Source organism: Lepidothrix coronata, unplaced genomic scaffold, assembly GCF_001604755.1.
Source record: "Lepidothrix coronata isolate B3197 unplaced genomic scaffold, Lepidothrix_coronata-1.0 Scaffold14, whole genome shotgun sequence".
Lineage (NCBI taxonomy): Eukaryota > Metazoa > Chordata > Aves > Passeriformes > Pipridae > Lepidothrix > Lepidothrix coronata.
In genome coordinates this window covers 2,585,827-2,601,155 of record NW_016690194.1, presented here as the reverse complement: position 1 = coordinate 2,601,155, position 15,329 = coordinate 2,585,827, and the positions used below count along the sequence as shown (strand labels likewise).

General features: G+C 35.0%; 1 protein-coding gene across 1 annotated transcript in view; it reads right to left on the bottom strand.

Annotated features, from left to right (window-relative positions):
* The window catches only part of VPS13A (vacuolar protein sorting 13 homolog A), a 106,126-nt gene that overhangs the window by 57,211 nt on the left and 33,586 nt on the right, over nucleotides 1-15,329 (bottom strand). Inside the window, 11 exon segments of the mRNA XM_017806120.1 lie at nucleotides 404-702; nucleotides 1,007-1,174; nucleotides 1,629-1,732; nucleotides 1,815-1,931; nucleotides 2,431-2,581; nucleotides 2,660-2,719; nucleotides 2,980-3,059; nucleotides 3,400-3,556; nucleotides 5,032-5,207; nucleotides 6,896-6,980; nucleotides 11,389-11,527. Coding sequence (XP_017661609.1) covers nucleotides 404-702; nucleotides 1,007-1,174; nucleotides 1,629-1,732; nucleotides 1,815-1,931; nucleotides 2,431-2,581; nucleotides 2,660-2,719; nucleotides 2,980-3,059; nucleotides 3,400-3,556; nucleotides 5,032-5,207; nucleotides 6,896-6,980; nucleotides 11,389-11,527 — 1,536 coding nt within the window.

Genomic DNA, 15,329 nt, shown 5'->3' with positions numbered 1-15,329 from the left:
CCTGCTGTGCACAGCTTGAAAATCCCATTGAAATAGCCAGTTACAAATGGGTATAACCTGTCCCAAAGTAATGAATGATATATAAGTCTATGCTACTAAACATCATATCATGGCTAGGCTTCACGAACAAAGATTTAGGAAGGCTCTATCCACCTTGCTACTAAACAATTTTGCCTATAAAAACATTTGCTTCTATTTAAAGATATGTAGATTGCTATTCTTCCTAAACCATACAATTTTACTGCTTTTAAAAAATGTTAGTTTGCCGTTATATTTCAAGATAATAGTGTATCTGTCAACCACCAACCTTTAACTAACTATTTAGCAACTCCTCAAAGCTCTCTATCTGAAGAAGAACCCCAGAAGCATTTAACGAATTTTAAAAATAGTGACATTACATTACCTGTATAACTTTAGTTCACTCAATTTCACCGTCATAGAGTCAATAACAGGTGGAAGATTATAACACATTCTTGTTTTAGCGATAAAGAATTTGTTCTTCACGGTGATTAGACCAAGATCAGCCACCAGAACATTCTCAGACATTGCTGATTGTGGAATTATTACAACAGGCGCTTTAATGTTAATATCTAGTGCCAAACGGGAACTACGCTCTTTTACACCTGTAGCTGCTTTCTCTGCTGCTTGAACAGTTGCTTCAGTAAGAGCTTCCTTCGCAGCTTGAAAGTTATTTATAAAAGCCTAGGAAAAGAATACAGATCTTGGAAATTAATTACTAAGAACTGCACTACTTCAAAAACACTAAGAATCATAGTTATTCTTAAGAGACTGTTTTTCCTACACACTTTTTCCAAATCCTTTAATAGGATAATCTTTCCTCAAATATGATAAACTATGCATATATATATATAAATTTACATACTAAATATTTGGAAAATTATAATTATATTTGTTAAGAGCAATGATCACTCCATACAGAAACCTTTTCTGGTTCTGACAATGATACTTGAATGCTAAGAAACAGTATCTGGGAAATTTAACTTACCAAAATAGATGAAACAAACTTGTTGACAAAAAGTACTTGAATACACCCAACAGTTAGATAAACACGATTGTCAACAACATCCATATTTGAATATGCAACGCCATCTGTAGCATTCACATATGATATCATTCTGAAGTTGAAGACTTCTTTTTCTGTGATGTACAGAGCCTTAGGAAGACAAAAATACAGTATCTCTACTCTAAAAACTTACATGCTGAAGAAACTTAACTCTGAAATGAACACAATACCTCACACTCCTATGACATTTTTACCTCAAATATCTCAACAAGAAATGAAAAAAAAATCAAATTTAAAAAATCCATTGAAATAGCTGAAAATATTCAGTTGGAATCTCAGCTTGAATAATTCTGTTCATTAAAGTCAGCAGAACAAGAAATGTAATGAGCAGCTGGGTATTACTGGGTATCACAGTTGCACAAATTAATGTCAGCCTAATAATTACTGGTTGTGGGAGCAAAATCAATGTGTCTATAGAGAATGCTGCTCCCACCAAATACATAAAACATGATTGAAAAAAGTCACAGCAGAGAGTTGAGTCTATAAGTTCAATTTAGCATCAATATTCCACTCAAAAAAGTCAATAATAAATGCAAATGCATACCTTTTTATACAATGCTGTCTCATCAGAATCCAAAATAACGATGTTCTTCAATTTTGCAGTTACTTCGGTTGCTGTTTTCCTCATGATCACTTGGCTATCCAGACCTCAAAAAACAAGATATACAAAATCTATAGACTGTTCTGGTTACAAAGTTCTGTATCTTCGTGACTAAAGTTTTTCTCCTACCTTCAATGTGAATTTCAGCTATTCTATGTTTTTTCTCTCTAATAAAGATACTCAAACACGATAAATCTGCACAGATATTGAGGTCAATAACATCTTCATACTTCGATTTTTTTGATGCTGTGGGAAACACAAAATAATAAAAGTTACAGTTTTTCCAAGAGGAGATTTAATATTTTAGTGTCCCTTTGAACTGCACAGTAAGCAAAAGAGGAGACTGATGCTCCTCAAGTATAAGGTAATAACTGTAAATAACTGTAAATAACTGTAAATAACTGTAAATAACTGTAAATAACTGTAAATAACTGTAAATAACTGTAAATAACTGTAAATAACTGTAATGCCATCAAAAGCCTTAATTCATACCAGGAAAAAAAATTTTAAAATGACAATTTATGAATTTTTTATTTGCATCTGCTCAGTGCCTCGAATACACAGCAAAGGTACGTCTCAATCTCTGTGTCAGAAAACTACACATGGATAAGTATATAAATCCCAAGCAAAACTTCTCATATCAAGTCACTAACAGGTTTACTAAACTAGAAAATACATTCATTTTCTTCTTGCTTAAGTGAAGAGAAAGGAATGAAAAGAGGAAAAATATAATAAAGAAACTTACTTAATTTCTTAAGAACATCCTTCTTCTCCTCTATTTTTTCAGGTACTTCTGCAACTTTAGTCTCTTGTTTGGGTAGAAGATTATTCAGATAGTTCATAGCATTCAGTAGAGCTTCAGTATGCAAATGAACATCTAAAGATGAAAAGTTCACCTAGAAGAACAACTTTTGTTTATTCAATATGCCTGTCTCCCCACTCTAAGAAAACTATGTTAAAAAAAGACATCATACCTTTATTTTTTGTAGAACATTCTGATAGGTAGTTTTGAGTTCTGGTCCGTTAATATCAGTCTACTCCATCAAAAGTGCACACAAAACAAATAAAGAAAACAGGAGAAGTTTGGAAATTTCATTAGAGAGAACTTATATTCAAAACCACTACAACTTAAGATGTACAAGTTATTCTGTTTAGGAAGCAGACAAACTTTGCACATGACACTCAAGATGCTAAAGGCATAAATAAGTGAGAAGAACCTTCAACAATTACTCCATAATATTGTACTATTTATGATAGGTTTACAATTCAAAAGCAAAGTCTGCTCTTTTCTCACCTTTATGTACTCTAGAGTGAGAAGATCATCTTCTACATTATCCAATGTAGTAATTATGTAAACTGGCTTGTCGTTATCATCTTAAAAAAAAAACCCACAAAATAATAAGATTACTTTTTTAAAAAAGAAAAAAAATCTACAACTTTCTTAATCTATATACTACAAACTAGGCTACTAACTGTCATTACTGTTTAATCACAAAACCTCTTTTGCAGACCTAAACTACTTAGATGTCTCTCAAATCATCAGCACCAGAACGTATTTACCAAAGCACTAATAAGAGAATGAGCTCCTACTTCCCCCCCCATTTAATTCAGAAAGCAAATCTTCCTTAGTTGACAAAAGTCCTACAAGACTTTTTGAAGACAAATTCAAAGTGTTATTTGTAAGTAATTTTTTGATCAGACTATAAACACTTACCCATATACTCTGGGCACAGCAGACAAACTTCACGAAGGAAAGCATTTGCAGTCATGTCGAATGTTCTTAATTTAAGTTCTGTGCCTAAGCCCAAAATATCAAGCTGCAGCACAGGTATCTCAGTATTATCAGTACAACGGCATAATTTAACTAAGACCTAAAAAAAACACACACCCCCAAAACCAGTAGGGGATTATTCTCTTAGTTTTTATATAGGATAAAATATTTACATACATTCTATCAGTTAATGTGTATTTGTGTATTGACCATTTAACACACTAATACATACAGCAAACACCTTGGAAAAAATAAACAATTCATCAAGTAACATTGTTCAATTTGTTTGCCGCTATTTTAACAAAACTTCAAACATGCACACATGTAATACCAAAGTAACAGTTACACAAACTAAATAATTTAGTTACACAAACTAAATTCTGTACAGCACTTAGTAACGTTGAACACAGTCAAAACTAGATTTTCAGTAGCATACAGTGTTTACTGCTTTCATTGGAATTTCTCTGAACACTCGTGGTAATTTAGATTCCCAAGATTAATGTTAGGCAGGAGGATTTACTACTTTTGCACCCATGCATGACAACAATGTTATTAAATAAATACCTAGCTGAACTGTTTTATCTGAACTTCACAACCAAAGCAAAACAAAGATATGTACACTTCCTTTCCATATAATGCTGTCTACAAATAAGGAAAATCAAAACCTAACCCAGTAAACTGTGAAGCCAACAAATGGAGAGGTGATTTCTAAGAGATTCCCAACTGTACTTTTTTCTTACAGATTGTACAATAATTTCCATTAGAGAATAGTGTAAAATACAGCATCTATCTTTAGACTAGTAGTTCTTAAACAAGGCCTTGTCATCACACAAAGAACAGCTCATTTCAGTTTTATTTGTAGCAAAGTCTTAGTATATAGTATGTTGCAAGCTAGCTACGATGTGTTGAAGACATTCTGCAATCCCTTGTAAAGTTAATTGAATTTGTATGATTTATTTGTATAATAAATGTAAAGTAAAATACAGTGATTAGCAGCAATAACACTAATGGTCTAATGATAAAGGCAATGATAGTGTTAAGACGCCACCTTTTTTACTAGACCAGCTGATATAGTCAGAAACAGTTGTCTTGCATTTGGATAAAATACTCTTTTTTCCCCCCGTGTCTGAAGCAGCAAGAACACCACAGAAAACTCAGCATAATGAAGATGTTATAGATTTAGGTGTGCAGACAACAGGATCTGGGAAAAACTGGAGCAGAAAAATATGGTTTTTGTTACAAGAAGAAACATTAATGAAGTTTTCCCAATGAACACAGCAGTATCTAGAAAAAACACGTCAAAAACTAAATATTTACCTAAAACAAATACATAATCTGATTTTTGAGTGATAGGTAAAGAAAATTCAGTGATAAAACTGGATAAAGCAAAGTATTTCAGTGATGAAAATGATGTAGAAGCACAACTGTGGCTTGGAAAAAACTCTGCAGAATAGTTTTGGCAAGAAAATGGGGAATGAATACTTCTGCAGGCATGGATTTATGAACACAACAAATAGGAGAAATTACAGTCCTGATGTGCTTCAGAGAAATTTTTAAAAAAACAAGTAACTTTACCTCAGCAACTTCAAACCTGAGCTGGAATTCTGTCATATTTTTCAAAGATTCTTGTTTACGTAGTCTTTTTTGCCTTGCACTACTGCCAGCTTGCTTGAGGGAACCAGATGGGGCTTCAAAAAATGTCACTTCTTCCGTAGGACTGCTTAGTGCATCATAAAATTCTTCTTCTGATTCTATGGATTAATTCACAACAACATTACATACACAGTTTAGACAGCTAAAATTTTTGTATTACTATGACTTAGAATTTTTATGCCTACATCTATAAAAGCTTAAATATCCAAGTATCTAGCTCATAATTAGCAACCAATAAAGTCTGTTTCTATGATTACCTCCACTCCTGCCTTCACAACTTTATACCACACCTACAGCTATCGTGTCATCTTAAATTTCAGTTCTCATCAACTAATTCCCTTATCAACTTTCTCTCACTATTGGGTGTGTAAAAGACAGCACAAACTGTGGCTCATCTTGCCTTTGGTGCATATTAATAGATTATCTCCCCTGCTGGCCTGACTGCTGCTGAGGGCTGCAGTCTCTGCTTCAATATCAGGGGCATTACTTTGGATCTCTCCCTGCTATAGATCTCCCATTTCAGGAGAGACTCCTAAGGAATATCAAGCTTTTAATCCACTTGACACTACTATGGAAATATAAATACAAATACATTGCACTGTTTTGTAAAGCTCTTGTCAGTCACCTAAAAATCATGAAGACTGAAGTTTAAGGTAACTGTGGAAAAAGTATCCTTCTCAAGAAATTATATGAAGAGCTATTTTCTAAGGCTTGAAAGCATCCCTGAGTTTGGAGGGTGAAGATCGAGAAATAACATGAATCACTTAAAAAGATCGTACAGCTGTATGTACAGTATAGATTAAAAATCAGACTTTATTCAATCTAAATCTAGTTATTACTTTCTCAAATTACTTGTTGCTAGCATTCATCCTCCTTTCATCCTCATTTTTAAGAGTTGAAAGACAATTCCTTTGGACACAAAGGAACTCATACAAAAAATAAATGAAGATGCACAAATACATATTTCTATATATACTGCACATACACTGAGTTTAAAGCTATAAAGTAGATATAAAAATTAACTTTGCTAATAATTTCACTAGTGTTTGCAAACCACATACATCATTACCTTGAGAAAGGAGAAGAAGTACTGTTCTCTTTTCTCCAGCTGAGTGTTTTGGCATCACAAAAGAAATTGATACTGAAATAATACTGATACATTTACTTATTTTCAAATGTAACTACTAGATGAAATGTTAGGATCTAGCTAAGCTCTTTGAACAGCAAAACAGTACTAAATACAAGTGGTTTCTCCACAGCCAATCTTCTATTTTGAATCGAAAAATTCATTCAAAATGCTTGCTTATTAAAACATGGTAGTTTCTAACAATCATTGTTTCAGGATTTTATAATTTAAATAAATCCAACTAAATAGGAGATAACTCCTTCATAAGAAGAAAATAATCTAAACTGTCATCACAGGACAAAGTACATACTAAATGTCATAAATATTACTTCAGATGCTCTGAACAGAGACTTGCAACAACATATGCTAATACAAAAACATACAAACCATACCAAACAAACATGTTACCATTTTACCTTCAGAAAGAAAATGACAAAAACAAGCATACAAAATTTTACTGCTGTGAGAAAATACACAAATAGTTTGTACAGTGTTAATTATAATAAGCTACACACAATATAACATTATTCAACCCTCAAGAATTTGAAACAAAGCCAAAAGTGGTTGCTTATAGTAAGAGTAATAAATTCATTCAATGAGCTCCAAAACTTCTTGACTTGACCTATTTCTTAAGCAAAACTTTAAATTAGATTATATTACCTGACTCAGGAAATGAATGAAGATCCAGAGTAGGAAACATGCCTTGTGATAAATGTGGTGCTGAAAGCACAGGGGATATTCCAGCCTGAAACAGGAGGTACCATAAAATTTTTTGCTTGAATTTATTGGTCATGCTATTGCATGCACATATGCTCTGTGAAAGTTTTAGCACTTAGGGAAATTTGTCTAAGTTTAAATGCAAATCATTACAGTTAAACACTTACATTACTGAAATTACCAACATGGGGAGAAATGAGACCTAAATTAGACAGAAGCAGCAGGTATTGCACTGTCATCTAGTTACAGAGAGAACACAGGAAAGACAGTGAAGAGGTTCAAACATACAACTTCACAGATCAAAAGAGGGACAGAAATGGCACATCATATGAAAAATCAGGAGAAAAGAAAACCTGTTCTCTGAGAGGACTACAGTATGGCAACTTCAGAGAACAATAAAGATCAAGAGCTTTTTTATAAAAATCACACAAGTGCCAGGTGGAAAAAAAAAGAAAAAAGAGCTAGACAAAACATTAGAGCAGACAAAACTCTTTCTTGATTTCACAGAATTGTAGATACATTTAGGTTGGAAAAGACCCTTCAAGATCACCAAGTCCAACTAGCATTAAACCTAGTACTGCCAGGGACATGGTTTAGTGGCAGAATTAAGTGCCACATCTACAAGTCTTTTAAATAGCTCAGGAGTGGTGACTCATCTACATCCCTGGGCAGGCTGTTCCAATGTTTGACAATACTTTTGGTAAAGAAACTTCTCCTAATATCCAACCTAAGCCTCCCCTGGAGCAATTTGAGTCTACTTGCTCTTGTCCCATTGCTTTTTCCTTGGGAGGAAAGACAGACATTAGTCTTTCTTTCTGGGAGTGAGGGACCCAAAACTGAACACAGGATTCTAGGTGTGGCCTCACCAGTGTCAAGGACAGGTGGAAGATCACTGCCCTGGTCCTGCTGGCCACACTATTTCTGATACAGGCCAGGATGCCACCTGGGCACACTGCTGGTTCACGTTCAGCTGCTGTTGATCAGCACCCCCAGGTCCTTTTCTGATGGACAACTTTCCAGTCAGTCTGCCCCAAGTCTGTAGCACTGTACGGGGTTGTTATGGCCAAACTTAGGACCCAGCATTTTGCCGTCTTTAATCTCACTTCTTCACACATCTGAAAAATCAAACACTAGTAGAGAAACTGAGGGGAGATCTCACAGCAGTCTACAACTTCCTCACAAAGGGAAGCAGAGGGGCAACCACTGATCTCTTTTCTCTGGTGACCAGTGATAGGACCCAAGGGAACAGCCTTAAGCTGTGTCAGAGGAAGTTTAGGTTGGGTATTATCATCCAGAGGGTGGTTGGGTATTGAAGCAGGTTTCTCAGGGAAGTAGTCACAGCATTAAGCCTGACAGAGTTCAAGAAGTTCAAGAGTTCGAGCATTTGGACAATGCTCTCAGGCAATGGGTAACTCTTGGGGTGTTCCTATGCAGGGCGAGGAGTTGGACTTTGATGATCCTTGTGGGTTCTTTCCAATTCAGCATATTCTATGATTCTAAGAGTCTTGAATTGTGAGATGCAGTTATGCATAACCCAGCGAAGCAACTGACAATATGTGAAATGCCACTAGAGTGCACAAAAGTACGGGAATCCTCCACTCCACCTGGTTTCATACATGATAGAATTAAGTTCTCTTAGTAAGGGTAACCAAATGATTTATTCACCATCAAGTCTCAGGAAGCAGTCTTGGTGATCTGAGTTCATAAAGCATTCTCATCTGCAAGTTCCAGCTGCATATGTAGCGTACATGTGCCTTGCACACAATACTAAAGTAAGAAGAGAGCTGTGCACTGTCTGTGTGCCCTTTTTCTGGAGTGCCTTTGGCTCTGGACTGCACAGCCAACAGCTCTTTCCCTGCACTATCACCCTCCCTCCACCCTTGTTACTGCACCTTTCAAAGCTTAGTGTCAGACAACTATTCACGGAATTACAGTATCTTACAGAAATATAAACATTATGGCAACAAGAAACATTAATCTTTGAACACTTCCCAAGGCTACATTTTTCATCTCCCTCATAACATTTCAACAGCCTCATTCATAGTCTCCAACCTACTTAATTTGACCTTTCTGAATATACCCATGTCCACAAGTAATAAATATATCAACTATATAAGTCTTGTAACTTGTGAAAGCTGCTCATCTGTAACACTTCCACATTCTAAGAAGACAAGAAGAAAATCTAACATTTGACTTCATAATACCAAAAAATGAAAAATAAAGTCTTCCATGCTGGTCTTACACTAAAGTACAAGTGCAGAATGCAAAAATGTAGAAGGAGCTGTTTCAAAAAGTCTTCTGTTGTCACAGCCCAAGAACACTTCCACCACTAATTCAAAATGTAAAGAACAAAGTTCACATGCAGCACTCTAAAAAAGGATAGCACATCCTTTTCAGTTCAGAAGTGGTATGATGCTAAAAAAGTTCAGAAGAATTTCAACTGTAGGGATGAAAGCTACCACCAAAGCAGAAAATCCACTCAATTCAACCGAACTTAATACCATCAATTAAAGTCTGCCAAGCTCTGTGGTAGATGGAAGATTGAGCAGACATATTTAAGCACAGAGGGAGCTTTGCCTGTGTGGTCTGTGCCCTCGCAGGAGATAAGAGGGGGAGCCTCGGAGCACAGAGAGGAGAAGGACAACTCTAAACCCGGGCAGATGGAGCTCGTCAGCCCTGTAAGGCCATCCATCTAAGAGAAGGTCACTCTAAACAAACCTACGTCCTGAGGACCTCGCTGCCACTGTCCAAGCTCGCTCGGCCCCAGCAGATGAACCTCAGGATTAAAGGGTGGGCTCAGTTCAGCACACACTGGGTCTCACCTAAAAAATCCATTGGCAGGCTTGAAGGCCTTACCCACATTTGCAAAGCTGACAATGACTGACATATAATGCAAATATATTCACACTTGCTCCACAGTCTTTCCTCACCTCATCTTGTAAATCACAACTAATGTACAGGTAATACTAACCACATCAAGATCACTTAAAATGTTTCAGATCTAATAGTTGAATTCTATAATTAAATTTAATATAGTAAATGTTATAAAGCAAAAGATAATCATCTCATATGTGTAGATTCTGTCTATGTATAAAAATTATGTAAAGTCCCATTACTTACCTCAAACAAAGTTTGTCTGTGATTAGTTGCACAAAACAACAGAGACTAGGGCAGCTTTTGGCTGAGTATACTAGTAGTATATGAAGAGTGAAAGAGCAGGTCAGAATTAGCTAAAATATTAACGGCACCACTGAAAAGATGGCAAGAACCACATGTCGAAGTGAAACAGTCTTCACTCTATATATACTTTCAATAGGTATGCATGTCTAGTTGTTGTGTTTACAGTTACTGAATATTATGCTAACATAACCCATAGAAAATGCCAAACTGCATCAACTGCCTTCATGAACAGGGTAGAATAACTTTTACAAAGATGGAAAGGCAAATTATCAAATAATCTTAAAAAAAAGCCAACACAAAGATGACCAGTAGTCCTTTAGAATCAAGTACACAGAAGATTAAATAACAGAATGTTGGAAATATTTACAAATGACAAAAAAATGGACAGCCAAATTTTGTCTTTGACCTTGAGATTTGACATATTTTCTAATGATAGAACTGCTTTAATCATACATAAAATATAACCAGATCACACGGACTAGATTTATGATAAAAATTAGGAACTGGAAGTTCATTTCCTGGTTTTGCTAAAAACAGCTCAAAAGGTAAAACATACTTTTCAGGAATAATACGAAAGGGGTAAACTGCTGTTCTGAAGAAAGCATAAAACAGGGACCCAAATCATTTTCGCTAAGGGAAAGGGGTTGGGAAGGAAGGAGAGAACACACTCCAAACTCCTAAACATTACAAATGCAAGGCAGAACTTCTACCCACTAAGTTATGTTGTGTAACTGAAAAAAAAAGAAAGATGAGAAAAGCACTGAAGTCAGCTGAAAAAAGCTGCCACTTTTGCTAGGCAGACACTGTTTATAAAACAGTGCCTGCCTAGCTGCAGATAGTGAATATTTTGTTTGTTTTTGAAACTTAAACTCTCATCTATTACTTGAACTTTTAAAAATTCTGACATTTCAACGTTTTCTTTGCTGAACCCAAACTCTGCGGCACTCTGATATATGTGTAAATTTGAAGGTACCATTAAGCTAATCCTCAGCAAAAGTGAGCACATTTGTTAATCAAGATTAATATGAACTACAAATTAATTCCCACAGCAATAAAACTCTGGGAGGGTTTATTTCAAATCCAGCCACTGGACAGCTATTTCATAGTTACTGGCTAAAGAATGAGCTAACTTTTCCAAGAGGCACTAAGCAAATGCTTGTTCTTCACTTTCCTGAGCTCCTTTCAAAATTGCAATGCTAATAGCAAGAAGGTGTTTTGCTAATCATTTTTTATGAAATATCTTTTAAAAACCTTACCTCAGCTGGTTTTGGAGGAGAACTGGTAGCAGGCACACTTTTTGGCTTAGGAATGCTATCAATTAGCTCCAAGATACTTGTCAGCTTCTGATCTGATACTTGGATAGAAAGTAAAGGCATCTGTCCAGAGAGTTTGAACCTGTTTTGTAAAGAATCAAAGTCAAAATTTTCAAAGTTAAAACAATCAATCTTAAAGCTATTTCATTCACGTTAATTTTCTTCTGAGAAACACAAAAGTCTTCCTGGTCAGAAAATCACTCATCTAACCATTGCACATTATACATACATATATATACATATACACACACATAAATAGTACTAATAACCATTTGTGATTTGGCTACATAAGCATATTGCCCTCACAATCTGAAATTTTTGCCTCTTGTTTATGTATTTAATCTAAGTACTTGCAATAAATTACATTACTGAGCCTTTCCACAGTATTTTATAGAAGAGAAGGTTGAGGAGTTTTTTTGCATATGAATGTTTAGGGCCTAAATATCAAAAAAGTGACTTCCCAGAAGAAATGTATATTTAAGCTGACTCTAGCAGTAGTCTAAATGGCAGAGCAAAGTAAGATATAAAAGAATAAAATAAGTCTTTAAAAATGAAAACAGTAAAACAAATTTTAAGCCCATTTGAATAGACTTTTGGCCAAAAAGAATCACCTCAAACACAGACACTAACTTTTTAAAGACCTAAAGCCCAATTCAGTTTCTCATAAAAGTGAGTTTAACAGAAAGCAGAGAAATGGCTCGAATAATATTCTTATGCTTCTATTACAACTTCTAGTTAGAAGAGATAAAGAGGTTGGTTTAACAGATCAACTTTCTCCAACCACAGGTAGCAGCAGATACTCAACACACGGGGTGTAAAGAACACCTCCCACTTTTGATGTGGTTAACTCATAACTCTGTCTTCAAAGGGACATATAATATATGACCGGTGAAGATGTGAGGACAAAAAAACCCCACATTTTCAATCATCCTCAGCTAATTTGGGGACTATGAGAGTAACTGAAAAAAACAGCTCCTGATACTTGAGCAAGCGAAGCACAAACTTGTACACGTTAAACTGTGACAGTAAGTAAATAGTTTTCTCCAATTTATGAATTTCTTCACATCCTTAAATTCTTACAGGATTAATTCTCAACTAGTTTTGACTTTTATTCTTAATTTATCCTTTTTTTTTCTTTTATTATAACAGAGAAGATTGGGGTAAATGAGTAGCTACCATGTTTGAAATGACCCCTCCATCTACTGCTCAAGTGCTCCAGCAACTGAGGACACTTAGCAATTCTCACCTATATTACACTTAAATCTCCCTACAAAAATTCATGTATATTGTGCAGGCATTTTGACAAAGTTTTGCATTTCGACAGCCCATGCAGTTATACAGAATGCACTTAGCAGATATCAGGCAGATAATTGCAAATAATCCCAATTCACTACACTGCTCTTGAAACAAAAGCTTTTAAGGTTCAGAAAACATCCAGAATTGGAATAAAATTACTCCCCATCTTTAGAGACTGAGGCATGGAGGAGGTAAGTGTTTCAATTGATGAGGAAATCTGAGAAACTTCTTTCCAGTTCAGTGTGGTTGCATTTAGAGAGAAGGAAATCTTAATGCCACTGCCAAAGCTGCAAATAGGTACATTCCTTCACACTGAAATTTTTATTGTGTTTTTAATGAATCCTATTATATGAAAGGATGCTCTTAATAGTGCTATCGCAATACTGGCTTCATATGCCTTCAAACTATATGACAGACTCTCAGACACCTCCTTTAGAAAACAGGGGAAACATATGACATGATAAAATGAACATAAAAAAAATAAAGCCTGACACAGGCTAGAAGACCACAGAATCATATTGGTGCTTCCCAATGTGAAGTGACAGATACTATAGGGAAATTACTTCTGGTAATTTCTATTACCAGAAATTAAATAAAGTCAGATATTCATATCCAACCAAAGAGTGAAAGTCCATTTTAAGGATCAGAAAACACAAGTAGATGAAAACACAGGTTAACAGCAAAAGGTCCTTGATACAGTGGTCATTACTAAATTAAAATTACCTAAATTAATATTCTCTTCGAGGCAGCAATATAGAAATGTGCCTTCCTAAAGAAAGCAGCACAAAGCCCCAGTAAATTCATTACTGTTTTAAACAGTAATATAACAAAAAATTCAACTAAATTCAATGGTCACCCAAGGATGTGCAAACATTAAAGAATAAAAAAATACAGCTACCCAATCACCTTCTTTTTAGATAACTAAATGTAAAACAGGTGCCCTCCAAACTAAGAGACTCATTCATAAAAATCTACGACATTAAACAAAATAATTCTGGTACTAGTTTTTTTTGTAGAACTAATATCTTTCCACTCACTTTTCTCAACAGAACTATGCTGTTCTATGCAGATAGTTCCAAATATCAATAAAAAAGCTCTGGAAAAATATAATGCTGGCTTTATAAGAGAGTATACTTGTAAAAATTGAAATATAAAGGAATAGCTACATGTATACTAAAAATACATTTATATATACATAATTGATGTGAGCAATACTGATGCATAATACTTTATTCAATTACAAATACTAAAATTTACAATTTAGGTGATTCTTGCTGAAACAAAAGCTATCAGTTAACTTTTATTATTTGTGCACAATGTCATTTAGAGATCACATGGGCTAAACCATACAATCATAAATATCATAAGTATCTGTACATAAACAGTCACCAACAGAACTTTCTTAAAAACAAAAAGAGATTATGCAGTGATAAAAAAAGATCCGGCATTTGAAGTTACGCAGATACTTATAAGTTTGGGGGGGTTGAGTAGTCAAAGCTAGACCAAAAAATGGAACATTTCTAGTTTTAATTGATTTGGGAGATATAAAAAAAGGTCTAATTCCCACCATCAGGTAAAAAGCCGCATATCATTTCAAGACTGATAGATTACTCTGGAGTATTTTAATACCATCTGCAGAACACATTCTGAAAGCAGTTGGAGACTAGGTACAAAATGTTCTGCTATTGTTGAGTCATGGTATCAACATGCTAGACTTGAAATGGCTACTTGTTCTTGGTGTAAGTTAAAGCATTATTTATTACTAACTCACTATGGTATACACTTATCTAGTACCAAACTGCTATTTGTAGCATTCCTAGCAGTTGTGGAGAGTACAGAAAGAACAGCTTATCTCCAAGAAATAGAACTATCCCAGGGGAAGAAAAATCTGTAATTTCTAGACACAAGTAGAAACTATTTACTGTTAATTGAGTGGCTGTATGAGAATTTGGAATACAGAAATAATATCCATCAGGGAAGAATTTCCCAGAATCTGTATAGACACAGGAACTGCCAAAAGGAGCAGCACACCTGGTAGCCAAGACAGAGAGGTAGTATTACAGTATGGCAACAAGTGTTCTTATTAAGAGCAGACACTCCTTAATCCAGGTTACACTGGCATAACTTTGATAGATGTCAATTACAAACCTACATTAAAATTAAAATAAAGCCATTCTGTTATGACTATAGAAATGAAATCTAATTTTCTAACATAAAAAGATTCCTGTGAATTGCATTTCCCTTATCTGAGTTTCTTCACCAAACAGACAAAAAGTAAGGAGGGAAAGCATAAGATATCTTTTGTGAAGTCAAGCATCAAAACTGTGGCCTCCCAGGTTTCCAGAAGATGGCACCATTACACGACGCAATCATTTACCATTATTAAGAGTACTATACATTTTCTTCCAATTGAGTACATTTCCATAACCAACAGAATTTTGCTAAGTAAGTTGAAGTGCAAACTCAATGCATTAAGAGCTGTTTCCCTGAGAAGTGATCCCTAGTATGTAAACAAACAAGAGGAATAATCCAAGTCAAAAAGAGGGAGTATGACAGCATTATTTTTCAAAATATTTTTTGATGTTTAT